Below are 27,524 nucleotides of genomic sequence, written 5' to 3' on the forward strand. Positions count from 1 at the left end.
CAGTATGTCTAGTATCCTGGCTACAGCCCTGACCGTAACTGCATTCATATTTAGATCTTATTCATCACATTACATCAGGGACAGGCAACCATGTGCCATAAAGACAAGGAGTGTACGTTTTTGTTTCAATTTAAAAAAACAAGTACATGTCGCAATTCATTATCCATTTCACAGTCTCTCTTTAGAGTCCTCATTAAAAATCTGTGATGTGCACTGAATTCCCAGCATGGAAAAATCCCTCAGGCACTGAGCTTAGCTATTAGTTTCGTTTTCTCTAAAGCAGCCACACGTCACAGTTCAAACACAATAAGTGCTAGAAACAGAAACTACGCAGCACAACTGTTGCACTCCATCTTGAGCACAACAAGGTAAGTTTGTCCTACTTACAAATAGTTAAACTATCACAGCTAGAATACAAGTAGATATCAGTTCATGTTGTATCACTAATAATGAGTTTCACTATTTGTTTTTGTTAGATGGGTGCAGTATTCAACTTGCTGGAGCAGCACAGACTGCAGGAGTACTACAACAAATTTCTTCAGCTGGGTGTGAAAGACGAAAGAGATTTCCTTGATGGTGTCACAGATGAAGACTTGAACAACCTCGGTAAGTTTACTGAGTATGAAAGCAGTAAGTCTGACAGTTTCTGGTTTTAATGTCACTTGAGATGAAAATATGTCAACTGTAGTCATGTACAGGCCTGTGTTATTGCTACGAGAACTTAACACTTTAAAGTTTTCAGGAAGCATTATAAACTGACCACATAGGAAACAACCAAAGATATAACATGAGTTGTTCTCTGTTATCTTGTGTGGATGACATGGACTTTGGTCTAGAGACAGAGAAAGGAATGTAGGAAAGAGAAATACTTGGCAGGTATCTATATACAATATAAGACTGATCATAAAGGAAACAGCCTCTTCAGTACAAGAGGAATTTGTACAGGTAAGGTTTATTATCTGATTGCCACACACTTCCTTGGTGCTATTTACGTAACAACCTTTGGAGTGTTTTCAATTTTTTTCACATTTGCAGTATTTGCACAGGATATGGGTCAAAAATGGATTGGTTGAGTGTCTAGAAAGTAGACTACAGTAGGCTACTTTGTTTGTGGATTGTTAGGAAATAGCTCTTTAATAATCTGTTTACAATATTTACCCTTTTTCTAATCATACAAATTGGGATATTTCAAATAATAGTCCAAATAAAAAACAATACAGTTAAAGAGTAAAATGTCCACATCTGGACATCATGAGTACAGTTTCATAGATGTTTGGTATATTTAATATTCTGGTTATATTTCCCAACAGGATTAAGCCAGGTGGAGAGGAATCGTTTTTCTACCATGAGGAACACCATTCGTAGACTCAGAGCTCCAGCACAGCCTGCTGCGACGTCTGTGAAGAAGTCAATGGAGTCATTCTGTCTGCAGTACACATACCCCAAATGTCCAGAACCAAAATACATCAGAGGTAAGAAGGAATTTAAAAAAATGTATTATTAAGCTCTTTACAGATTGCTCTTATATCTTAAAAAGTACCTCATGTTAGCAGTGACAAAGCAAGTGCTCTGTCTGAATACAAAAAAAAAGTGGGAGGTAGGTACATCCTCCATTTCCTGTAGGTGTGACGGAGCCTCAGAATGAATAACTCACAGTCCCAGACTTGTACAACACATTTAATTACAGGCATCGACAATAGTCTGTGACACTTTTCATATCATCGTCTGGTGTTCACTCAGTCCTCTCAGTTTCTCAGTTAAAATGACTGGGCTGTATTGTGATGGAACAACATGTCCTCATGACAACTGAATAGGTCGATTTCCAGTGACTCCCAAAACAACAAATTTTGCTAAACTGCATGTTAGCATGCTGATGTTTGCATTTAGCTCAAAACACCACTGTGCCTTAACACTGTCTTACAGAGCCGCTATCATAACTCTAAGTCTTAGAGGATGGCTCTCAACCCTTGATTACAGAGAAAACAAGTAATGTCAAGTGTACATGATAACATATCATATCACATCATGTTGATGAGCCAGAATACTCTTCTCCAAATTGTCTGATAACACCTTCATACCATTTTATACTCTTAACAAGATCATTTTGAATTTGTAGATATGGATGCGGCACAAAACACAGTTGAAGATCTGATGTTGAGGATCCGTCACAGCGAAAATGTTGACGCATCCAAAGGCATCTGTCTCTACACAGTGGATGGGATGCCTTTGACAGATGATCCATTCTTCAACACATGTAAGTCTAAAATCACCCAGTATGACTATTCACTAGTTCAGGACTGTTTTGTTGTTCAAGTATATATTGTGCATATAATTAACTGTTGTGCTGAGCTAAAAATCAGTAAAGACACATGTATGAAGAATTTCTAAAAAATACAATGTTGAATGACATGTGTTGGTTTATAATTGTTGTTACCATTATGTTTCAGAGACTCAGCAATCTTTTATTTACCATAGTTCAACAAAGCATGTAAAGTGGCTAATTTAATTTTATTCCTGTACAGGGTCTTTAAAAGACAGACACATTAAAAATGGAGATGTGATCTACGCCATATTTACACCAAAGGAGAACCTGAGAACAGCTCCTCAATTGCCAAAGCGTGAGGTTACTGAAACCTACGGAAGTGATACAGTTCGATGCCACATCATGCTCAAGGTGAGTTTACTCACAGCACAGTGCTGAAGGCCTTTTTCTCTCCTCATCTTAGCGGCCTTTCTTTTGTAAAATATATGTCCTGAAAACTTGAAAATCCAATAAGATTTGCATTTTGAGTGAGTTTTTGATCCACAAGATTGAACTGAAGACTGTAACAAAGGCCGGTGTTGCAGAGGGTTAATTTCAACTCCAAAATACTTTCCCATTATTTAGAAGTTGCTCATCCAGGAAATACACAAATATTGTTTTCTCTCATCCTGGTTTGCTTTCACTCAGTGCTGACACTGACTTTACGTAAAGTTTTAACAATCCCTGACCTTCATTATATGACAGTTATAAAGTTTTTTATGGTTAGAAGGTTCTTGTGAAAATGGTTGTGGGTGGGTGTATACAGCAATGAGCATTAACTCAATGTAGGAGCCAGATTGGTCATTTTCTTTGTTCATGAGTGTTGTACACGTTTGTGCCAGTAGGTGGCAGTATCTGTTTAGGCCATTGCTTTTGTTTCTATATAGGTAGGTGGGTTAATCAGCGCAGGTGCGCACGCTGGGGGATCCATACGGTTTTTGACCGTGCCATGGCGTGTAACGCTGCAGGTCAGAATATTGTGTGTTATTGTGATAGTGAGTATTATATTTTGAGTCGGCTGTGTGTAGCCTAATACATCTGCAACAAAAGAGAAGTAATGCTTGGACATTTGCTGTGTTATGCACTTACACCTGAACGCACCTACGTCTACACTGGCACGCTTACAAGCCATTAAAACCACCATCATGCGCGGATAGTGACAAAGGGCCACTATACTAAAAGTTAAGCCTTTAACTTGATTTAATCACCTTTTTTAAATATTTGATACAGGGCGACTTTGAGGTGATGGTGAATTTGGAAAGTGACACAATAACTCATTTGAAGAACAAGCTCGCAGATGAAAGTGGAATCCCAGCACATGTTCTTCATTACAGGTAATTCTGAATTTTATTGTATTGCATGTACAGTGTGGCTTTTGAACCCCACATTGTTGATTCTGATTGTAATGTGTTTGTTAATCATGTTTCCAGGGGTGAACATGGCAGTGGCAACACATTGGAAAGTTGTGGAATCTCAGACGGGTCAACAGTTAACTTCTCTCTGTCCACGTTTTCTGAAGAGGTTTTAAACCAAGAAGACTTCTTCACTGATGATGTTGTTCCCACAGTGCAACAAACGCCCAAAGGAATCAGTGTCTTCTTGTCTTCACTTTATATCGTTGTAAGATGTGTTTGATGATAAATAATTATCATTTATCAATTAACTGATCATAAACATTATGAATGTATGTACTGCCAATAGGTGATTTGAGGGCGGTTGAGGGTGAACACCGTCCCACTAAGCAAAATGACTAAAATGTGTTCCCCCTGTAAAGTTTGGGAATGGCTGTAATAGAAGCTAAAACAAGTTGTAGTATGCATGCTGCTCGTATACACATTTCAGCTGGAGTGGGGAGTCATGACGAATATTTTGTCTCCTCTGCTCTGTGAATGCTTTGGCTGATACAAACTGTCTTTTTTCAAGAAGCCCACTCTGCTCTGAAGATGAAGAACAATCATGTGCACAATGTACTCGGTAATTGTTTTAAATTATTTGTTTCTACTCCAGAAAAACAAGGGTACAGGAGTTGGACAGAAGAATTTGATCGGCTACATTCGAAAACTGACTGGATGTAACCCTCTGGCCCAAAGTTTGTATCAGTTACTCTGGAAGAATGTGAGCCTGTCCAGGAATCAGGAGGTAACCTATGTGATCATTTGCCTCGAGAAAATTATATTTTCTTCTTCAGGTAAAAATGTGTTTTTTCTTTCCCTGTAGATCGCAGTAGTCGAAGGCTTGTACATGCTGTTCAGAGAGCTTTTGCCACAGCTTGGAACAAACCGAGGAGATAAGATCATTGAGGACCCTGATGTCTTTGAGTATTCAACATACTGCTGGGCACATCTCCTGTCAGAAGCAAAGGTATTTCCACATGAGTTTGGAGGCAGTTCACATAGGTGTGTCCAAGGTGGGTGACATTAACAGTCTCTCCAGAAGAAGACAACCCCAGCACACCTTAGACTCAGGTCTGCCTTAACAGACAGTTCCTTCAATAATCTATTGAAAATGTTAAAGTCAGGCTTGTAAGTGAGCTGCAGCCTGGATGAGGGTAAATCTGTACACAGAAAATCAGTTTGACAAAGATATAAAGCCTCCACTATAATTGACATGCACGTGCACTTGTTGCTTTGAGAGATGGTTAAAGAAAGAGTGTTTGTAGAAACAAAAGAAAATGCTCTTAACTTCTAAGATTGAACAGGACAGGACCCTGTTTAAAGTTTTGTAGCAGGCAAACCCAGAAGCAGAGTCACAAAGCTTGGAGTTGAGTTCAAAGGTGTTGGATTTTTTTTTCAAAAAAAAGGGATCTGTCAAAGACGAAGGCAGGCAGGTCAACAGGTTGAGCCAGGAGCCAAAGTGCAGTGATCTCACTTGGTTTCCAGGGTGAGGCAGGAATCACAGATGAGCAGGTGAAAGCAGCAGTTGAGCTGACTGCTGAGAAGAGAGACGGCTGAGGTATCTGCATGTGAGCCAAGCAAAAACAGTGTTAGAAAAACATGGAAAAATCCACTAAAAATCAAAAGCACAAGATACTATACTTGAATGAGCTGGAGAGTCACTGGATGAGATGGGACAGTCTGAACCAGGGTTATGTAGAGGCAGTTGATGAGACTCTGCTGCAGCGATGACAACACGCCCACAAGTAGACACACAATAGGAAGGATCAGGTGAGGAAAACACGAGGGGGGAAACAGGTTGGGAAAGAATACACACCGCAAAACTGTCCGGATACACACCGCAAAACCCTGCTGTGTTGCATTGCCTTGGAAATGTATCATTCTGGGATTAGTTGTAGTCATAAATGTTGTCATGTCCATTGTTAATATTTTATGAAAATAGGAAAGTACATTTGATGACCTGCAGCTGTATTCAAAAGTGTTACAGAGGAGTGATAGACTTCCAGTTGAGTATTTCTGCTTGTATTACTCTGACAGAAAGAGACAACAGAACATGAGAACTACGCACCATTTTCTCTGATGTCTGAAGAAGGCAGACGTTTCTGTGATCCAGTCACTGTACCTGGAGTACCAGGTGTCCTTGAAAGAGCAGTTGTGCTTCAGAAAATCCGAGGTAAAGTAAAATTTAGAATAGCTCAAAATTACATGAGCAGACCTGCCAATATATAGACATATTTCAAACGTTTTACTGTATCAATTTTCCGTGGTATTAAGGTTCAAGCTTTTTTTTTTTTTTTAAGTTACGGCCATTACAAAACTATTGTAATCAAGTTAATTGCTGAGATGAGTTGAGGAGTCTCAAAGCCTGTGGTAAGAAGCAGCTTCATAGTCTGGTGGTACAGTGGGGGGGGGGGGGGGTCTGTTGCTCTGTAAACGGTACCAGTGATGTTCTGGTTGGTTTTAATCACCCGCTGTAGAGCCTTCCTGTCCTAGGCTGTGATGAACCATGCCAGTTTTTGATGTTTCCAGTCAGGATGCTTTCTTGTGCTCATCTGTACAAGTTGACCAGGATCTTGCTCTGGAATTTAGCCTTTCTAAGTTAACGTAGGAAGTAGAGCCTTTTCTGGCCTTTTTTAACCAGGGTGGTGATGTGTGATGACCAAGATAGGTTCTCCGTGATGGTAATTTTAAGGAACCCATAACTGTTCACCTGTTCCACCTCAGCTCCACTGATGTAGACAGGAGTGTGTGTCTTTGCCTCCTCCTTTCTAAAATCAAAAATCAGCTCCTTGGTTTTGCGGCTGGTGATGATGGTGTCATCCGCATTCTTCACAGTAGAGTTTTCCTGATGACTAGGAGAGCAGTCATTCTCCAGATGTGTGAAGACTGAGTGAAGGGCAGTAGATATGGCATCCTCTGTGGATCTGTTGGTTCTGAAATTGGCCAATAAAGGAGATGATTCTGATAAATACATATAGGTGCCATGTAATTTACATACATATGCCCCAAAAAGGCATGTGTAAAACATCTGTCAATGGTAAACTTACAGGATGCTAAACAAACTAGGTTTAGGTTTAAAGCACAGATGTCTACTTCTAAGAGCCTTTCATTGTTTCTGACAAATGCTACATCCTGCTAGGTTGTTGCAAGGTACAGTGCAGTCACTATAGTGTAGAAAGTTGTCTTTGATATACAGTTCTTGTCATTGCTAGAGATCGGCCATCGTGAATATATTTTACAAGAAATTACCATTTTTTGCAAATATGGTAATTTCTGACAACAAAAAATGCCCTTTTTTCCATACACCTGACTTACATACATACTGATACACATTGGAGGCTCTCTGCCATTCTTTTTCACATAGAACTGTTACTTAACGTTAGCTGACATAAGCTAACATTAGAGCTATTTCCAGAGGAACTTTGCCAGACTAGATAAGTTGTGGCTGAGGCTCTGGAGCAGACTTCTGGTCCAGAAGGGCTTTCTCATAAGTATACAGATATGCAAATCACTTTGTCCTTTAAATTTGAAATATTCTTTATTTAACGTGTTATTGGTCATGGGACGATTATGTGTAATTGTGGGAATTAATATTTTGACACTCTCTTATCTTTCGTTAAGATGGTGAGAAGATTCCAAACTGCACTGAAGAGGTTTTGCGAGAAACATCAATCAGCAGAGCCACTGACATCGAGAAGATTTTGCTCAGCATTCACCCGTCAATTACAACATATGATCTTTGGATTTCTCATGACAGTGTGACAAGTCAGAAGTATGTATGATCAAATTTCATGTTCAAGAAAAGTGGTAGAATTGGCAACAATAGTATTACACGCACCTATTACAAAGACCTCATGAATCAGTGAGATAATGGTCGGGCGGCTGTGGCTCAGGGGTAGAGCCAGCTTCTTGTTATCGGTAGGTCGCTGGTTTGATTTCCCTGGTCTGCATGTCAAAGTGTCCTTGGGCAAGATACTGAACCCCAAACTGCTCCTGATGTGCTGGTTGGCACCTTGCATGGCCATCATGTATGCTTTGGACAAAACAAGGGTCTGCTAAATACCCTGCTGCTGGCAGGGCCTTAGCCCATGGGGCTCAGTCTAAAGAAACAATATGGAGCTGCGGAGCATGGAGCCCACCACCTGCAGGATGCAGTGTGTGAAGGGCAGTGGGCATTCTGATGCCTGGCTTCACAGGCTGGTGGGGAAGTATTCAGAGCTGGAATGGGAGGCAGAGAGGTACCAACAAGATATAGTTGGGCTCACTATGCTTCTCTGGAGATACACTCCTGTGGAGATAATCACAAGCCAGTGTTGGAGTTCTCCCCATGAGGAGCAAGAGGGTCGACTCTGTGCCTCTAGAAATCGCTGGGGGGAAGGCTCTGACTGTCGTTTGTGCTTACACACCAAACGGCAGCTCGGAATACCCTGTCTTTTTGGGGACCTTAGGCGGTGTCTGGGAAAAGGTGCCATCCAGGGACTCCATAGTTCTTCTGGGGGACTTCATTGCCCACGTGGATAACATAGGGGAAACCTGGAGGAGGGTGATTGGGAGGAATAGCCTGCCTGATCTGAATCCAAGTGGTGCTTTTTTATTGGACTTCTGTGCTAGTCACAGACTAGCCATGAACACCATGTTCAAGCATAAGGTGGTCCATGAGTGTATTTGGTACTAGGCCACTTTAGGCCAAAGGTCAATGATCGACCTTGTGGTAGTACCATCTGATTTGCGGCCGTATGTCTTGGACACTCAGGTGAAGAGAATGTCTGGTGGAGGCCTGGTCCATCAGGTCTTCAACTTCCATATTTTTACTTTTCGTGCATTCCGGGAGAGGTTGTGGACCATGTTCAAAGCCTCCGTTGTAGAGTTGGCTGCTAGGAGCTGTGGTCAGAAGGTCATTGGTGCCTGGCGAGGCGGTAACCCAAGAACTTGTTGGTGGACACTGGCTGTGAGGGAGGCCGTCAAGCTGAAAAAGGAGGCCTTTCGGGCTTGGTTGGCCCAGGGGTCTTCTGATGCAGCAGACCAGTACAGAGAGGCTAGAAGGCCTGCAGCCTCAGCGGTCACTGAAGCAAAAACTTGGGTGTGGGAGGAGCTCGGGGAGGCTATGGAGAAGGACTTTTGGTCAGCCTCAAGGAGGTCCTGGCAAACCATCCGGTGAGTCAGGAAGGGAAAGCAGGACCTAGCCCAGGCTGTGCTCAGCAGGGGAGGAGAACTGCTAACCCGGACTGGGGATATTGTTGGGCAGTGGAAAGAGCACTTTGAGGAGCTCCTGAATCCAACTAACACATCATTTGAAGTAGAGGCACAGTCTCGGGGGAATACTTGTCCATATCACTGGCAGGGGTAGTCAAGAAGCTCCCCAGTGGCAACCAGGGGTGGATGAGATTCGCCCTGAATTGCTGAAGGCTCTGGACATTGTTGTGCTGTCTTGGTTGATATGCTTCTTCAGTGTCGCGTGGAGGTCTGGAACAGTACCTTTGGAGTGGCAGACTGGGGTGTTCTCATCTTTGAGAAAGGGGACTGGAGGGTGTGCTCCAATTACCGGGGTATCACACTGCTCAGCCTCCCTGGGAAAGTTTAATTCAGCGTGCTGGAAAAGAAGCTGTGGTCGATTGTCGAACCTCAGATTCAGGAGGAACAATGCAGATTCCATCCTGGTCGTGGAACAACGGACCAGCTTTTTACCCTTGCAGTCTTGCTGGGAGGGGCATGGGAGTTTGCCCAACCAATCTACATGTGTTTTGTGGACTTGGAGAAGGCCTACAACCGGGTCCCCCAGGGAGTACTGTGGGGGGTACTGCAGGAGTATGGAGTACCGGGCCCTTTGCTACGGGCTATCCATTCCCTGTATGACCAAAGTGAGAGCTGTTTCCATATACTCAGCAGTAAGTCAAGCCTATTCCCAGTGGGTGTTGGACTTGCCAGGGTTATTTGTCCAAGCTAATGAATTAGTAATACAATTTTGCAATTGCTTCTTAGTCGGAGCAGTGTATTAAATCTATTAAGTCCAAAAAGGATGTAACAGTACACTACTTTAGAAACATACTCAAACATTGTTGGTTTCCACCTTCCCTTGTGTGTGTTAGGTTCATATAGCTCTCACTGTTTTCAAGTAACCCATTTAATTACAGCTTTCGCATAAATACTGACAAGAGTTTTGGAGACATGGCAGAAGAAATGAAAGTGTTCCCTCAGCTCAGTATGACTCCACCACTGCGTTTGAAGGATATCGGTCTTGGTGATCTCCACCTTGTTTTGCTGAGTGAAGGTACTGCAAAAACCTAAATACCTGATATTTATAAATCTGATGAGGATTTCATAAAAGTATGTGTTACAAGGAAAACAGAAACAGAAAACAACATATACTGTGCTGTATGTCCAACAACATTCTCCTGGAAGTGTAAGCTTATCAAGAAGCAGTATCTAAGCAGATGCTTGATTTAAACTCAAGTTCCCTTTGAATGAATTTGACCATTTTTAGGGGGAATTTTTGTTGAGACAGGTATAGAGGGAGTTACAATAGTTGATACTGTATGAGATATAAGTACGCATGATCATTTCCATCTCTGCATGTGACACAAAATGCCTGAGTTCTTAAATATTTCTCAGCTGGAACAGGAAAACTTGACATGTAGGTCAGCTACAGAAGTGCCCATGCCCCTCACTCTAATGTTGTTTTTTTTGCTTCCTGATGTGTATAGTTAGTATCTTTTAACAAGAACTTCTGTTTTTGGCAGACAACCTTGGAGTCTATTTGACTAAAGATAAGCTATTCCCTGCAAAGATCATGGTGTATAATTGTCTGGCTGGAAAAATCGAAAATATTGATGTGGACGAATTAGCAGCTAGGTGAGTACTTTAAACAAAAAAAAAAAAAAAGGATTCTAAACCCTATTGCAGATAAAATCAAGGAATGATTTTAAAGAAGTTGATTATGGCATTTATACAGTTTGTTCAAATCCACAACTATAATATTGTGGCTTTTAATGTACATTAATTTAAAGTGGATGCATTTCTTGGATCAAATTGGAAACAAAAAATAATATCTCAATAGGTCATAAAAGTTGGATGTTTATGTAAGGACATAGAGACACAACAGCAATGTGCAGTATGAAGCATTTATTAAGATTAACAGACACTAGAATCAAAACTTTCATTGTATATTTATATGTGTTTTCACTGAAATACTTTTACACAGAACTGGTGATCACAGGGAGTCAGATGACTATACATTTGTCACCACCAGGACTCCAAAAGAGGCCATAATGGTAAAGTTGATCCTGTACTTCAAATCTTTCAATGAATAACTATATCCAGTGGGTTAAATGAAACAAACTGGAAAAAAAGGTGTAATGGCCGCCATAAAAGCAAATTGCAGATTGAATATAACCAGTGACTGTGTGAGATCGTCTTATTTTCAAAGTTGCACTGAGTGAGATCAGATTGTGAGCTGGAGATCTGTGAGTGAAAGCATGCATTCATCATACATAAACGGATGTTAAATGTTAGAAATAGAGGCGTAAATAATTGGAAATAAGTCCCATTATGTGAGACTAGTGTGCCCCTCACCCAGAGCCTCATCATCTGGTACTTGTCAGACTACCTTGCCAAGAAGCTGATGTGGTGCAGCAGAGCTAATTGAGTCAATGCAGTGGTGGACTAAAACAAAAGCGTTTGTTATTTTCTGAATATCTAACTGTTTAGTTAGCAGTTACTGGGTGTGGGGCTTTTGAAAGCTAAATTAACCAAAACTGACAACCCTAGCATGAATGTAAACAAGCTATCAGCTGTTATCTCTTCTTTTGCAGGGATTTAGCCTTTTAAATGCCAGGGCTCACCTCCCAATACAAATACAACCTTTGTTCAGCTGAACAACTCACTATGGGCAGTGTAGGGATACTATGGTCAACTCATCATGGGCTTTTCGGGAACACTGCTTTTCCTACTCATGTTAGTGTGTTATGTGGTATAATAAAGTTACAAAACAAGTTGTCCTTCAAGATCCCTTTAAAGTGAATACTTCAAGCTAAGTAAAATTTTTGAATGAGGAAGTGAATAAAAAATACAACTGACATTTCTTGACTTCATTTCATCAGGTGCTGATAGATACAAGCTCATCCATGAGAAAGAACTGCTATGGAAGTGTGGAGATACAGAAAATCGATGCTGTCAAGGAGCTTTTGGACAACTTTGCAAACCGGACCATGGCTTATGATTTTCATCATGTCATTGGCCTTGCGAAGTTTGATGCTACAGTTGAAAGTCTCCACACATTCACCGAAACACTTCAAAAGTTCAAGGTAAATAATAATATAGGTCACATCTTCAAACACTGATAAACATTTAGTGTAACAGATTCTTGTTCAGTTCAGTACATGTACAGTCCTGAATAGAGATGCACTGATTGCAATTTCCTTGGATGATTCCAAATTAAGTCTGACCTGTAGAATTGGATTGTGGCTTTTTTTTTTACTCCAATGTACTTTCTTTGAAAGAACACTACAACATTTTTTTAACCTTTTTGTTAAATTAAATACTCAAATGTATGTTTGAAATAAAACACTGACAATTAAATGACTAATAAAAATAACATTGTAAGCTATTTTAATGGTCTGTTAGTGAAATGTCTAATTAAATTTAAATATGACTGGTACAGAATCGCATTTTGCCTGTCATGCCTAAAACCAGCCAATTCCGGTCCCAGACTAATCAATCGGTGCATCTCTAGTAGTGGAGGTTTAGATGTGTGCTTTAATTTCTTCATGACTTACAGCATAGGCTCCTCAGCCATGACACAATAGACTAAGAAATGTAAATAGACAGTTGCTGTTTTTCACTTTTCTAGGAACATGTGCACACCCTTAAGACAACAAGACAAACTAAGCTGTATGATGCCCTACAACATGGAATGCTTGAGTTGGAAAAAGTCAAGAAGTTCCCAGACTGTAAACTTCGCATTCTTTGTCTCACAGATGGAATTGATTTTGGGTAAAAAAAAAATTCTGTATGCTAGTTTCTTATTTGCTATTATATCGTTTTTAACATTAGGTTGTACGGTAACTCCAATTTATCAATCTATTATCAGTAAACATTTTGTTCAAATTAAGTTTTTAAGCATCGTACATCATAGTGAGGACATTTCAGCATTGTGAGGACATTTTGGCCTGTCCAGACAACTTTGTTTTAAGGTTATGGTAATAATCAGGGTCAGTTTAGGATAGGATTTTAGGTAGGCATTAAGTAGTGACGGTAATGTTAAGGTGGGGAATATAGGAACGTATAAGTTCAATATGAGTTCTCACAAGTGTTTATATTGGGGGTTCTCTTTAGTATAAATCATAAAATTGTACCACCTGCAAATTATATTATTTTTCTTAAGAACATATTCTTTATGCGCAGATCCTCTAACAAGCCTGATGTTGTAACTGCCAACCTGATCAAGTCTAACATCATTGTGGATTCAATTCTTCTCGGAAATGTGAAGAACAACATTCTGTGTGGAATCAGCAATGCAACAGGTAAAGTATGAAAACCTCAATGGACACTTTTCTTGAGTAAATTAAGTCTTTGATTTGAACTATGTTCCATATTCATAAAACTTGATGCTACTATTGCGAAGGCATACAGAGGCATTCAGAAAGTGGACAGGTGGTGAGAGGTTGAAAAAATAGTGGTGAAAACCGGAGCAAGCAGGTCAGTGCATCTTAGATGCGTTCCCAGGATATCATCTTGGCCACACACCTTCCTTCCTCTGATTTACTCTTTGATATGCCCTGCTCACGTTATATTCAGTGATAGTAAATGTGAGTGTGCTTACCTCCCGACAAGATCACCATTCATACTGTTTGAAGCACTGGTGATGATGTGACTAGCCTTCAGCCCAAAAGGAATGTTGAAAAGCAGAGTGCAGGTGGCGGAAAACAAATCTCCAGGTTCATTTTGACATTTATAAAGAGAGACTTTACACTTTTAATTTAGGACTGAAAAGTCAAGGCAGTCCTTCTTCTCAGACATTATCACCAAAAACAATAATAATGCACGTGCCCTGTTTGCTACTGTCGACAGGCCAGTAGCCTCTGAACATCTATCTACCAGGGCCTGTAATGAATTAGCATCCTTCTTCACTGACAAAATTCAGAAAATTAGATAAGCGGTCAGTGCCACCATACCAGGTACAGGAGCTGTGTTATCCATGTGTCCACCTAAAACCAACTCTAATACCATGACACAATTTGATCCAATCAATGACAAAAACTTGCAAGAGATAATACGGCATTTGAAATCTTCCTCCTGCTGGCTTGATATTTTACCAGCAGGGTTCTTCAAAAAAGTTTCAGACTGCATGACTTCAGATCTGCTACAGATTGTCAGCATGTCTCTTCTCTTAGGTGTCTTCTACCAAGCCATGAAAACCATAGTTATTAAACCACTCCTGAAGAAGAACAACCTAGACACATCAGTAATGAATAATTATAGGCCCATATCAAACTTCCCAATTTTAAGTAAAATCATTGAAAAAGCTGTTTTTCAACAGCTGAACACTTACCTAATAGTAAATGGCTGTTTTGATGTCTTCCAATCAGGATTTCGACCACATCACAGCACTGAGACCGCTCTAGTCAAGACATTCATTTAAACACAGACAATGGCAAAATGTCAGTCTTAGTATTACTGGATCTCAGTGCTGCGTTTGACACAGTCAACCACAACATACTACTGGACCAACTGGAAAACTGGGTGGGACTCTCTGGTACAGCACTAAATTGGTTTAAATCATCTCAATAAAAGAGACAACTTTGTGTCTATTGGTAATTACACATCTGAGCAGATGAAAATGACAAACCCCAGGGCTCCATTCTGGGGCCTCTACTATTCAACATTTACATGCTTCCCTGTAGCTCAGATAATGGAAAACAACCAAATATGCTACCATAGTTATGCGGATGACACACAAATTTACATAACCATATCACCAGGGGACTATAATCCCATACAAACGCTGAGTAGATGCGTTGAACAAATCAATGATTGGATGTGTCAGAGGTTTCTTCAGTTAAACAAAGGTAAGACTGAAGTAATTGTTTTTGGAGCCAAGGAAGAACGACTAATGACTAACTAATGACAATCTGTAATGTTGAAAACTACAAACCAAGCCAGAAACCTCAGTGTAATCATGGACTCAGACCTGAATTTCAGCAGCCACACTAAGACAATTACAAAGTCAACCTACCATCACCTTAAGCATATATCCAGGATAAAAGGATTTATGTCTCGGCAGGATTTGGAAAATCTTATCTATGCATTTATCTTCAGCAGACTCGACTACTGTAACGGTGTCTTTACAGGACTCTCTAAAAAATCCATCAGACAGCTGCAGCTGATTCAGAACGCTGCTGCTTCAGTCCTAACAAGAACCAAAAAAGTAGATCACATCACTTCAGTTCTCAGATCTTTACACTGGCTTCCTGTCAGTAGAAGAACTGATTTCATAATCCTGTTGTTGGTTTATAAAGCACTGGATGGTTTTGGGCCAAAATACATTTCTGATCTGCTGCTACATTTTGAACCATCCAGACCTCTGAGGTCGTCAGGTACAGGTCTCCTTTCAGTTCCTAGAGTGAAAACTAAACATGGAGAAGCAGTGTTCAGTTATTATGCACCACATATCAATTCATGCCAAAGGTTGATTCAACAGTTGCCTTTGACCAGTCAAGTTTGTGGAGGCAATGATTTCACAGTGATATGAACAAGTGCTTTAAAGCAGTTTAAATAATATTCAGCTGTAAATTCACTTTTTTTAAAACTGTTGTTCAATCGATGTTGCTTTCAGGAGGTTGCTGTTTCAGACCAGAGACCAGTAAGGATGGTTTGAAGCTTTTTGAGATCGAGACTGTTCTTTCTTTGGAGATGAGGAAACCCAAGAAAAAAGCTGACCCATCAACCATCACTATCGTTAGTGCACTAGTTATTGTCTACAGTTTCTGGCAGTTTAAAACATGCACCAATTTTGAATTTTTTAAGACAATTAGGGCCACTGTGACAATGTATTGGAATTAAGATTTTTTTAATCCGATTTTCCCAGAATTCTGAGATTGAAGTCTGAATTTGGACCTTAAAAGCAGAACTTTCACAGTGGCCATAATCCTCTGCAGTACTCTAATGATATGCTTGTTCATTTCAAAATTGTATTTTTCAGAGTTATTTAAAAGGGATCCCTGCTTCTCATGGGTATGATAAATCTCCAGAGATTGTCTTGCCAAGCGAGATGAACAGTAAAGTGACAGTGACAGAGAGGTAAACAACAGAATAATCTCATTCCATGGCTTTTTGGAACATGCAAATGATTACTTTGTTGTACAACTGTTTCGTCATGTTTTGTGAAACTACAAAGGCTGAGCTCAGAGGCTGTCTGTGATGTAGCTGAACTTTTTTGAAGAGATCACATGCTTTCTATTTAGCAAAAATATTCTGTTTACTGTGTTAAAAATCTTAATCTTTGTGAAGCTGCAACATGAGAAGTTATATATTGCTTAATAATTGATTTAATGTTTCTGTAAGTAGACTAACACATAGATTAACAATTGTTTTAGCAGATATTAGCAGCAAGACTGCAATCTAAAGTATTATGATATCTGTATTTATATTGAGGTGCTGATCTTTCATACTAGTGCACTGAAAAAGAAGATCAGGGACACGAAAGTTGGGCAAATGATGGAAAAGGACAAACGTATCATGGAGGAGCTGAGGAGTCTGCACTGTAACCCACATCCCTACTTCAGTATCTTTCCATCAGAGTCTGACTTCAGTAAGTGGCATCAAATGTTTTGACGTTTTCACATGTCTTTTTTAATTCTTTTGACTTTCATTCTAAATATTGATGTTAGATTTTAGATATTGATTTTAGATTTGAGCATGACAAAGACTTCCCATAATGAAACATAAAAACAGGTTAATGCATTTTTATTAAGTTTAAGGTACAGGCCCCTTTTTATACAGTATGTCAGTAATCGGTTTATTTAATAAAATATTGAATATTAAGTGTTCCAGGATCGACTTTTCAATCTTTTCAATCTTATCTTATTTAGCATTCTGGAAGATTGTCATGGAAGGACCTCCAGAAACACCTTATGAGAAAGGAGTCTTTGAGTTGTTCTGCCAGTTTGGTCCTGACTACCCAGTGAAGCCTCCACTGGTTCGCTTTGTCACACCTGTATCCTGCCATCAAATCAGCAGCTTCACATATTCAGCCTCATTTGTAATACAGATCAAAGATCTTATTTAGTGTCAAATTGATCCATATTTTCTTAGAAAACTTTAATGGGAGTTTTCTTATACTTCTTACTCAGTTTTCATAAGTAAAGTAAAGATAGTTAAAGCTAAAACATTTGTGAAAGCATCAGACAGAGCGCAGTCCAGTCGCCAGGATAAAATGTTGGCAGTTAATGTTTCTTCAAACCACAAATACATTCACATTTGCACGTCATAGGTTATGTTTGGCATTTGATCAAAATGTATCATATCACGAGAAGCCAGTGACCGCAGTTCAAGACTGTGTTTCCGCATTTGTAAGCGAAACATAGACATGAAGAACTGCAAAGTTGTAACATAAAGAGATGTTAAGTTTCAGAGTAAAAAAAATTAAGGTATGAACATAAAGAAACCCAAAGTTGTAACATAAAGAATTGTGTTTAAACATGCCTGTGATTTGCAGAAACAAATGTTGCCACTATTTACTCGTTTGAGTTGTGAAGCTAATGGCTCCAATAGCTAGCCTGAATTGAAATGACTGTAAAAACAACATGCCGTGCCATTTACTTAACCTGAACAAGGTGTACCACTGCAATATTAACAGTGTGGGACGCATCTGCCACAACATATTCGACCGGAACTACAACGCCCAGATCACCATGAGAGATATCCTCAACGCTGTGTATGGACTGCTCATCATCCCGGAGCCTGAAGATCCGTTAGACAGGTTAGATCCCAGAATACACCTGTTGTTTTCGGTTTAACAATTCAGGATTTTTTGTGGTTGTCGTTTTGACGTTTCATCACATTCTGTATAAGGAAAACAAAAACCCAACATATTGATTTGTTCTTTGGTAAATTAACCATGTGAGTTGAAAATGTGTGCAGCATCCTGGCCGAGGAATTCCTGTCCAGCCCTGAGAAGTACGAACAAGAGGCCAAAAAACACACAGAGGAAACTGCTGCTACGTCACGGGATGATATGGAGAAGGTAAATGAACAGTGGTGTTATGAAAAGTTCTGAAAGAGAAAAACATCAAAAGCAGGAACATTTAATGGTATAAAACAAACCAATACATGAGCAAATAATTTCTAAGATACGTGTGCAATGAATATTAAAAATACATTTGTAAATAGTTGATGATCATTTTTGACTTGATTCTATCGTCATTTGGAGGCTGTAACTTATGATGTCATATTACGTGGTACTATTATGTTGTCTACGTCCTTTACATACAGTTCTTTAAAATAAGAGAATAAGTCTGAACTCCAACAACACTCTCAATTCTACCTACAAAATTTAAATACACATATTAACAAAGAGGAGACAATTAGTGCCACTCATGTTAAAAACAAGAGTTAGTACAAACCTTACATATTCACTTTTTTTCTAATTAATATTTACTGTCTTTCTTCTGATTTGTAAGAAATTGGTGGATCCTGGGAAACAGCACATACCGCCTCATCTGATCTGTCCACTCACCAACAAGCTGTTTGTTGATCCAGTGAAAACAATTCAAGGAACAGTTTATGAACGAAAGGCCATCGAGAAACATCTCAAAAAGTAAGTCTGTTTATCTACAAATCAACTAATGTTGGGGTTTCAATTTAATGTGATCACCTGTAAACACCTTTCCAATGTTCGCCTGCAATTTGCATGTATTTTTGCAACAAAAATAAAAATACACAATAAATACACTAATATGTGACATACCTGTAGCTGTCTATGCAGGCCAGAATATACTGTATCTGTCAAAACCTTTTGCTGCAGATGTCATCAGGTTATCTCATCTTTGACCTGAGACTTAAAATGATAACAAAAATCCTGCATGACAATGGTAAAGGTAATGATTCATACTTACCAACAGTTTTATATTCGGTCCAGTACATCGCCTCAGCTGCAAAGGCTTTAATGTAATACTTTGGGGTAACTCTGACCATCTGTTACATCCACTAAAAGTGCTTGTTTTTGCCACTGACAGGCTGAGATTGTTATTCTAAATGTCTGACGAAATTATGGCAACAATTCCTACATAGTGAGAGCTTTTTGTTAAATAATGATATCCTTTTGTAACCAGAGTCCTGCTCAAGTAGAAGGCTCAGTTTTCACTTTGACATTAAAGGGTCTTTTTTCTGTTGATCAGTGTCAAAATAGCCTCATTCAAGCTAATTTGTCTTAATGTCATAAAACATGAACACTTTTAAAAACGCAAATACTTATGTTAAGTACAGTACATATTGTATGAGCATTATATGTTAAGGATATAGGTCACAATTGCAGTGATTAAAGCTAGAGTTGGTAAGTTATTCAATGCATTTTTCATTATATTTGTAGAAAGTCTCTTGAACATCCCAACAGCAATCAATAAATCATGAGAAAATGAATCTGAGAAAATAAAAATCTTAAACATTTAGTAATTGTGGCTTTTGAGTCCATTCAGGCATTTAATTCAGCCTACATGCCTGCCTGCAGACACTCTGAGTGAACTCCTTGTGCATGACTGCAGTCTTCCACAAGGCAACGTGGCTATGTTGCTAAAGCTAACAGTGAGCTAGGGACACAAGAAAGTGCAACCAAAATTGCAGAAGGCCGAAGGTTAAATTATGTCACACTTATTTATTTTCTAGACACAAACATGATCCAAAGGGTGACCCAACAGAACCGCTGAACGAAGCTGATCTCAGGCCAGCCAATGAAATGAAGAAAATGGTGATGGATTACCGTTCTCAACAACTTCGGGAAAAGATGTAAATAAATGTTGTAGCTACAGTGGTGGCATCAGTTTGACATACAGTAAATACAGTGTGTCACCGGGAAAATATGGAAATGATAAGAGATTAGTTATTGCAGTTATTGAGTGCAAGTTCATGTTGTTTGATTATCACGTTTGTGCATTAAGAAACGTAATTAAAATGATTTATTGTTAATTACTACATACTTTGAGTTACACATGGGAACAGTACAGTTAGGACAAACTCATACGATTTTGATTTTCTGTCTTCACGTTGTTTTATTTCATTTGAATGATGTACATCAGTTGGACAATTATAAGTGCACTGTCCTTAAATCCGACCAAATAAAGAGCAATAGTTTAGAAGTAAAGTTGTTTCATGTTATTCAGCTCGTTTTTACTGACTACGTTAAGGTCAGAAAAGTGATGCTCCATGTCCAAAAGTCAGGACTGTTATCTGCTTTAACTTTGAATTAATTAACAGGCCTTTTGACACGAAGACGGCGATCACATGTTTTCTACTGTCAGAAATCTCTGAAAACAGCAATAAACACTCCTGTTATTAACCTTTACTTAGAAACAAACAATGTTATTTTATCTTTAGCTCAGTTGTATCTGTATCTGATGAGTGAATTACTGATTAATTCTTTAACCTGAACTTTAATCAGATTGATGATGTTTCACATGGGATATGAGGGATTGGAGCCATGCAATGAAATCAGATTTCTCTTCATGTTATGTCTCAAGCACAAATTCTCTATTTTTGCTACTTATTGCAAAAGTATAACTAATTGTTACCTTTTATATGCCGCCGCCTAGAGATGATGTTTGGTAGGAGTTTAAAACCAGAGAGCTTCATTGTTGTTGGTGCTTCAGCAGCCACTTTTGCATATTACTCAAACTGTTTTGGGGATAAAAATGTATACTGAAAATAAAATCTGATGATAATATTTGTGTTCAGTTTTTATTTTGGAAAGGCAAAGTCTACAGGCCTAAAATACATACACAATACACTTCAATTTTATATGAGCTCTTGTCTTTTTCTTGGCCTTTGATATTCATACATGTCATACCTACCACTAATTCTAATTAAAATAGAAAATTAGTATTTGAGTCTCATTCCCAACTCTTCAGATGCTGGCCAGTGAGACAATGAGACTCAAAAATCAGCTTTTCTTATAAATGGCACCTTTTACCTTGAATTGAACATTTTCAATAAAAATACTCTGTGACAGTATTTTTTTGCAGAAAAAAATAAAAATAAAGAATCCATTAAATTAGAAAAATTGTTAGAAATATAATTGCAGCCTAATTTGATTGAACAGCAGCTGAACAAACTCACCATAAACTTTCACATATGATGTTTGTCGATTTAAAAGATCATTTTCCAAGTGTCAGTTTGTCGTATTTAAAGTCAAACCTCATGTAGTTTTGTGTTAAAGCGCTCAGTGAACTACATCGTCTCACCAACACCAACATGGAGCCAACTGGGCTCAGAAAAGGTCGGAAAAAAAAGATGAACATCACAACAAATCTGATCATATTGACAACTGCAGTTATGTGAAAGGAGAGTTGGTTCTGGTTCAGTTCTGTGAGCTGCTGATATACACGAGCAGCTCTACAGTGTTCAAGTCAGGAGACGACGTCACTAACGACACTGTCGGCTGCGTCGTCTTTATAATGACGTGTTTTCACAGTCTGATGTTTCATTAGTTTGATGACAAACTGACAAACATCATCTCTGAGATTCATGACACAATTCAAACAGGATCAATACATTATTCGTCTCTCTTCATTCACTACCAGACAAAGTTTTTACGTAGTCAGGTCCCATTAGCGAAAAAATGACACATACATATTGGTACAATATCTTTTTTTTTATTACTGGTCTGACTGATGGAAAAAGAAAAAAACATACAAAATGAAATCAAACACATTTGTTCTAGAAATCTATATTGTGGCACATGTGCACAGTGTCCCCAACATCAGTGCTTACATACATTGTCATTGTGGACATGAGTTATCATTTAAAACTCTGGCGTCATTCCCTTTTAGTTTGCCCTTTCCTAGTCTCTCCATGGAACAATGAGATTAAACGTTGTCTAACAGATGTTTTTTTCTTGGATCCAGTTAAAATTTGCACTTTCTTGCTAAGAACAAAGTTCATTAAGCAGCTTCGGTCTTGGCAGCCCTGATAAAAACTGTCCAAGACCACAACTGAGTGATTTGTCCTGAAAACAATTCATATAAGTTCCAGTTGACACTTTACAATGAAAACACAGAGAGGATCTACTCGGCCCAGAATTTGAGGAAACATACGTTCTTATTAACAATCACAGTTATGAACAGACATTGAGCCTCTGTGTCCAGATGTTTCACAGCTTATTAAATCACAGTCATGATTGTATTTTGTGAATAAAGGTACCAGCGAATCAAAATGTTCCATAACAGTAATGTTAATACATGATAGTATTTTTAACGCTGCAGTATGAAACTTTTACAGACAAATGAAAGTTTTTTCACACATTAACATTAAGCCTCTCCCCTCCAGATAAATCTCCCTGTGTTTTGTAAACAGTTTTTTATTTTCTAATGGTGCATTTATCATCACCACTGAAGAGCAGAGCTGCCACAGCGACTATGTGGAGTTTATGTTCGAGAAACCTCGGTACCACAAGGAGGAGACAAGAGCTTCATACTCCAGCTCTAAAGCACAACGAAGCAGCACAATAATACAAACAATCATGAAAGAAAATAACCCCTTTTTTCTAGATAAGAACATTTTCAAGCCCCCCCACCCACACATACACACATTTGGATGCCTTTACTTGTTCATATAGAATTTATGTTTAAACACTGTAACTATTACTTGACTTTAACTTCAGTATGAAAAAAAAGCTTACTAATAAACAAGTCATCTTTATCGTGGAAGTATTAAAAGTGACGCTGCATACTGCATCTGAAACCTCGACTGTGTAACAGTGGTTTAAAAAAGTGACAATGTTGTGCACGACAGTTGAGTCGTTTTTTGTTTTTGAAATAAATCAACAGGTTTCCCTTTGTGCTCTGGGTTTGTTGCCTGGACTTGTTAGCTAAAATGTTGCACTGGCGACTTTGTTTTGGCCTTGTTTGTCTGTCTCGCCCTGCGTCTGCATTTTAACCAGAACAGTACAAAATATTCAGCATTCACATAACAAAGACTGCGGTTGTTTGCTCCCTAAACATGTGTAGCCCTTCTCAAAAGCGCTATGTACCTCTGTTACGTACGTGGAGTCAGTTAAGTAAGTTACATTGTGGTGAAGCTGTTGCAGCGTTTAGGCACCAAAACTACTCGGTTAGATTTCAGAACATATAGTTTGGTCATGCAGTAAACACAATGCTACACACATGACATACATGAAAGGTTAATTAAGTTAACTCACAAGTTCACTGACTTTACATTGTGCTTTTCTCAGCTGGAGGAATGTTTCACAAATATAAAACCTCCATGGATCCAACATTTAGAATAACAAGAGTCATAATCAAGCTTTAGCAGTTTTATAGACGTCTCTTTTATAAAGGGGGGCTGTAACCTTCCCAGGTCTATAATACATTAATTATGCTGTCCACAAGATGTCGCCACCTATCATTCTGTCATTTGTTCTTCATTTATTTAAAGGAAAACATGGCAGCTATATGGCAGAGCGGTTTCCCAAACATTCCTACTTGACTCAGGTCTGTAGTGACCCAGCACTTATACGATAACGACTGTACCATTCAGTCAACTTATATCACGACATAAAAATATACATGTTTTTTTCATTTGTAAAATTTAAAGCTTTGTTGTTCTCGGGCTTCGGTTCTGATTTAAAACAGTCTGATTCATTAATGCCAGCCGCAGCCCTCACTGTGGCAGTACGCTGATATAAACAACCCTCACAGCTGTATTCATTCATAGTAGCGGTGAGACAACAGCACCATCGAGAGGTCAAACAGCAGAACATTATTGTCCCTGCTGTAACTCACATTCAGAAAACTGTAGATTAAAAATGCAACTCATAAATATTCAGTTCTCTAGTTACCATATAAACATGAAAACAATGATTTCTACCTCTTTTTTTGGCATTTTCAAGATTGTTGAAGACAGATACTGGGCACCGAAGAAATTAAAAATATTTGAATGGAATAAAAGCCATTTTTTGATCAAATATATACTCAGGTGTGAATGTTGCTGGTGTTCCCTATGTTCTTCAGGTGCCTGCCTCCATGTTTGGTCGTCCTCTCCTGTCACGTCCTGCACACACACACACACACACACACACACACACACACACACACACACACACAACAAAACAGGATATTTATCAGTGTGAAAATGGCTCATGAGCATTTAAGATCTTGGATCTGGTGGCCTTAAGCTTCGAGCTACGAGGTTCTACCCCTCTGTTGTCAGTTTTGGACGTGAAGAGCTCAGCAGTCAAGTGAACATGTCTTTGTTACCTGGCGTGTGTGACGCGGTTTTGATCCAGGTAGAGGCTCCAGAACTACTTGGTTAGATTTGGGAAAAGATCATGCTTTGTGTTACTGCTGATATTAAGAGAGGAGTCATCGATGACTTACTGATCCTTCCACGTTTCTTCAGTAGTACAGCAAACACAGGAATGTAGATGTAACCAGTGCCAACGCCAGCGTAGCACCCTGAAACAAAAGAGAAGATTAAGATTTATTCTTTGCTGTGAGGTTTCCTGGATTACATTAGGCAAAAACAGCCTACCGCCCAAAAGACAAGTTAGCTAAACACCAAAGTCGACCATGTGAGGATGGTTGGGTCTATCGAGTGACACTGGCTCATGTCACCTGTGTTACAATGTCTCGACGTGTGTCACATACAAACTGATTCTGCATTGTGGCTGCTGTGATACTATGACAAGTACTACTGTGATTGAACGATAAAGTGTGTAGTGACGTGATTGTGATTTCAGAAATAAGGGTATTTTATTAATATTATTCATATTATAGAGTGATGCATCAGTGTAACTAAACTGAACTGAAGATCATTCAAGTGAGACCAAAAGTATGTGCGACTAGTTTTCCTTTTCTTTCCTTCGTTACTTACATTTCGGTCCGGGGCTTTACTCTGGACTTTAGCCGGGGTTTTACCCGGGTCTGTAGGCTGCTCTTTAGGACCCACTGTGGGGAAAAAGAAAAAAAAAAAGGTGAGCATAAGTAATTAGTAAGTACTAGATTTACTATTTCAGTACTTTGATACAATGATAGGCAACATGCTGTTATTTTTATTTGAAATACAGGAATTTTAGCATTGAAGAAGAAGAAGTTAGCGTTGCTGACACGTGCAGAAAAATACATCAAAACATGCAGAATCATTAAAAATGGCGTTTAAATGTCTTTCAGTAGTGATTTGCATTAATGTTTTCATGAAAATTGAAAAAACTGTGATTCATTTTCCCATAAGAAATAATAGGAAATCACCATGAAATGAGCTCAGAGCTTCAGGACTCATTACTACACCACTACACCTCTGGTTATCATCGGTCTACATCCAGAATAAATGAGTTATGGTTTACTCCTCACCGGTGACTTGAATAAAGCAGGAGATTCGCTGTCTCCCACTTCCAACAGAGCATCTGTACATTCCAGCATCATCTTCCCTGACCGATGGGATCATCACAGGTATTTTCCCTTTGGTTAGATCCCCGCTGCTGTCGAGAGACGCTCTGTCTCTGAACTGTTCTGCCTGATCGACAGCAGAAAAAGCTCTGCTTTTATGCACAAGGACAGGGTCGTTCTTGTCGAACATCCATTCGAACAGTTCCTTCGTCACATCATGCTCAGGCTCAAGGTGGCAGTCCAGAGTGAGGTCCTGTCCGACTACAGCTGCGACCGGGCTCTCTGGGCATCTGATCCCACCCTTTTCTGCAACAAGACACAACATGAGGCTTTTATCTGGTCATCTGCCACACGAACAGACGCATCAAAGACAACATGTGTTGCTCCGTGTGGTCGAGCACAGTCTTTTTTTAAATGACCAAACCAAGTCAATCCCGACAACCCAGGCTTTCTTATCCTTCATTAATAGTGTTACCAGTAAGATCTATGCAGAGATATGGTGGAAAACTGACCTGAGACGACTTAAAGGAACAGTTCACCTGATAATGAAAATTCAGTCAGGTGAAATCTCGTAGTCCACAAAACATTTCTGGAGCTTCACAGTGAAACAGAGGTGCAGCAGTCTGCAGAAAATCCCAAATTGATTTGAGATGTCAGGGCTTCTTGAGACTTGGAGCCATTTCATGTTTTTTCGGTTGTTATTTTGTTTTTTACACAAGTCTCCAGCTGCTTCAGGTGTTTAGCAGAACGCTGCAACTCTGTTTTACTGTGAAGCTCCAGAAATGTTTAGTGGACGACGAGACTTCACCTGACTTTCATCAGCACGGAGGGAGGAGATGATGACTGGATTTACATGCTGAGGTGAACTCTTCTCTAAAAATTCAGTTTTTACTTACCTTGAACCGGTCCTGAGCCTTTGAGATGAGCTAATAAGCCCGGTCTTGGTTCATCTGAGCCAATCAGATCGGACTCTCCTGGGGAAACAAGCATTGCATTTAGACTTCCTGTTGCAGCGTTAAACAGCAGTTTCTCAGCATCGATTAACAGGAAGATGTCTGAGCGACCGCTGGAGTTTTAGCTAAAAGAAGAGTGAGGATACCTGACGTGATGGTCTTTAACATCTGACTGCGATCCGTTCTTGGCGTTGGCTGTATGCCTGGAGAAAACATGGCAGAAAATTAAACATTAAAGGAGCAGTGTGAAGTTTTAATTAGACGAGAAAAAGCTTCATTGGCTGATTTTAAATAATCAAACTGACACACACAACTGAAACACAACGTCAAACTGTTTTACTCTGTTTATATGTGGCGGACGTATCAAATCCAAACTATTACTATTACAAATGATTATTACATATTTATCAACAAGTCGTTTCATCAGACAACTAATTTATCAGCTTTTTCTAAGGGTGGTTTCATTAATAATACAGTTAAAGGGGCATTATGTAGTTTTTGGAGAAGAAATTCAAACTCAGAATTTTAATATTTACAATATTAACGAGGTAATAACAGAAACTTATTTCCATAAGTGAATAAACAAGCTGTTCTCAGAGCACTGTTTGAAGCTAGAAAGGTGGCAGGGTCCGCCACATATAAACACAGTAAAACAGTATGAATTGTGTTGTTCTCTGTGGTCAGTTTGTTTATTGATTATTTAACTGTTTGGGTTAAAGAATGAATCATTAGTTATTATCAGGACTGATGCTGGTTGGAAAGTTGTAAATAATATTAACATATAGTATTTTTATGGCAGTTATATCAGATTAAGTTGCGCAATAGAAATAATAAGTTACATCAACAACAAAAAGCAACATCACTCAAACACAGTCAGTGGATGAATGAACATCAGATGAACATCTGACAGATCATCAACACTGATGTTGATGTTGAGTCATTTAAGATGGTTTCTTACTTCTGGTCACGGCGATCAGCAGAAAGATGAAAACCACAACGACAAAAGTGAGAACGATCTTGCACTTCATCTTAGTTTCGGTTTTGACTAAAAGCCGTAAATGAACTCAGATCTGGACCAGAACTGCCGAACCAGCGGACAGAAGCTCGTCTTCAGTCGTCGGACAGCAGTCAGAGGTCGATCCACTTGTTTTAATGCTGTTAAAATATGTTAAATAAGTCTTCCGGTGTTTGATGAGAAATATCACCGCAGCACAGAGCAGAGGAGCCGGACAGGAAGTCAGGCAGCAGAGCGACACAGTGCATCCGGTCATGTTCTTCAAAATAAAAC

The 27,524-nt window shown here is 39.2% G+C and overlaps 3 protein-coding genes across 3 annotated transcripts in view; 1 reads left to right on the top strand and 2 right to left on the bottom strand.

Moving 5' to 3' along the window:
• The window catches only part of LOC141004060 (butyrophilin subfamily 1 member A1-like), a 118,041-nt gene that overhangs the window by 69,898 nt on the left and 20,619 nt on the right, over nt 1-27,524 (bottom strand). The window lies entirely within an intron of this gene.
• On the top strand, nt 336-20,626 carry LOC141003915 (uncharacterized). The gene is made up of 25 exons (XM_073475394.1): nt 336-368; nt 477-606; nt 1,311-1,472; nt 2,117-2,254; nt 2,523-2,674; nt 3,533-3,636; nt 3,733-3,922; nt 4,310-4,441; nt 4,520-4,663; nt 5,734-5,869; nt 7,318-7,468; nt 9,828-9,964; nt 10,434-10,545; nt 10,895-10,964; nt 11,793-11,996; nt 12,542-12,684; nt 13,096-13,214; nt 15,527-15,648; nt 15,893-15,990; nt 16,365-16,501; nt 16,782-16,906; nt 17,526-17,671; nt 17,833-17,935; nt 18,372-18,508; nt 19,573-20,626. The coding sequence occupies exons 2-25, from the start codon at nt 477-479 to the stop codon at nt 19,694-19,696; spliced, it is 3,216 nt and encodes a 1,071-aa protein (XP_073331495.1). The 5' UTR covers nt 336-368; the 3' UTR covers nt 19,697-20,626.
• LOC141003203 (butyrophilin-like protein 2) lies at nt 21,540-27,473 on the bottom strand. The gene is made up of 7 exons (XM_073474489.1): nt 27,195-27,473; nt 26,383-26,439; nt 26,180-26,257; nt 25,248-25,589; nt 24,772-24,845; nt 24,276-24,353; nt 21,540-23,949 (listed from the first exon to the last, which is right to left on the bottom strand). The coding sequence occupies exons 1-6, from the start codon at nt 27,262-27,264 to the stop codon at nt 24,294-24,296; spliced, it is 681 nt and encodes a 226-aa protein (XP_073330590.1). The 5' UTR covers nt 27,265-27,473; the 3' UTR covers nt 21,540-23,949; nt 24,276-24,293.

This window comes from Pagrus major, chromosome 10 (genome assembly GCF_040436345.1).
Source record: "Pagrus major chromosome 10, Pma_NU_1.0".
Taxonomy (NCBI): Eukaryota; Metazoa; Chordata; class Actinopteri; order Spariformes; family Sparidae; genus Pagrus; species Pagrus major.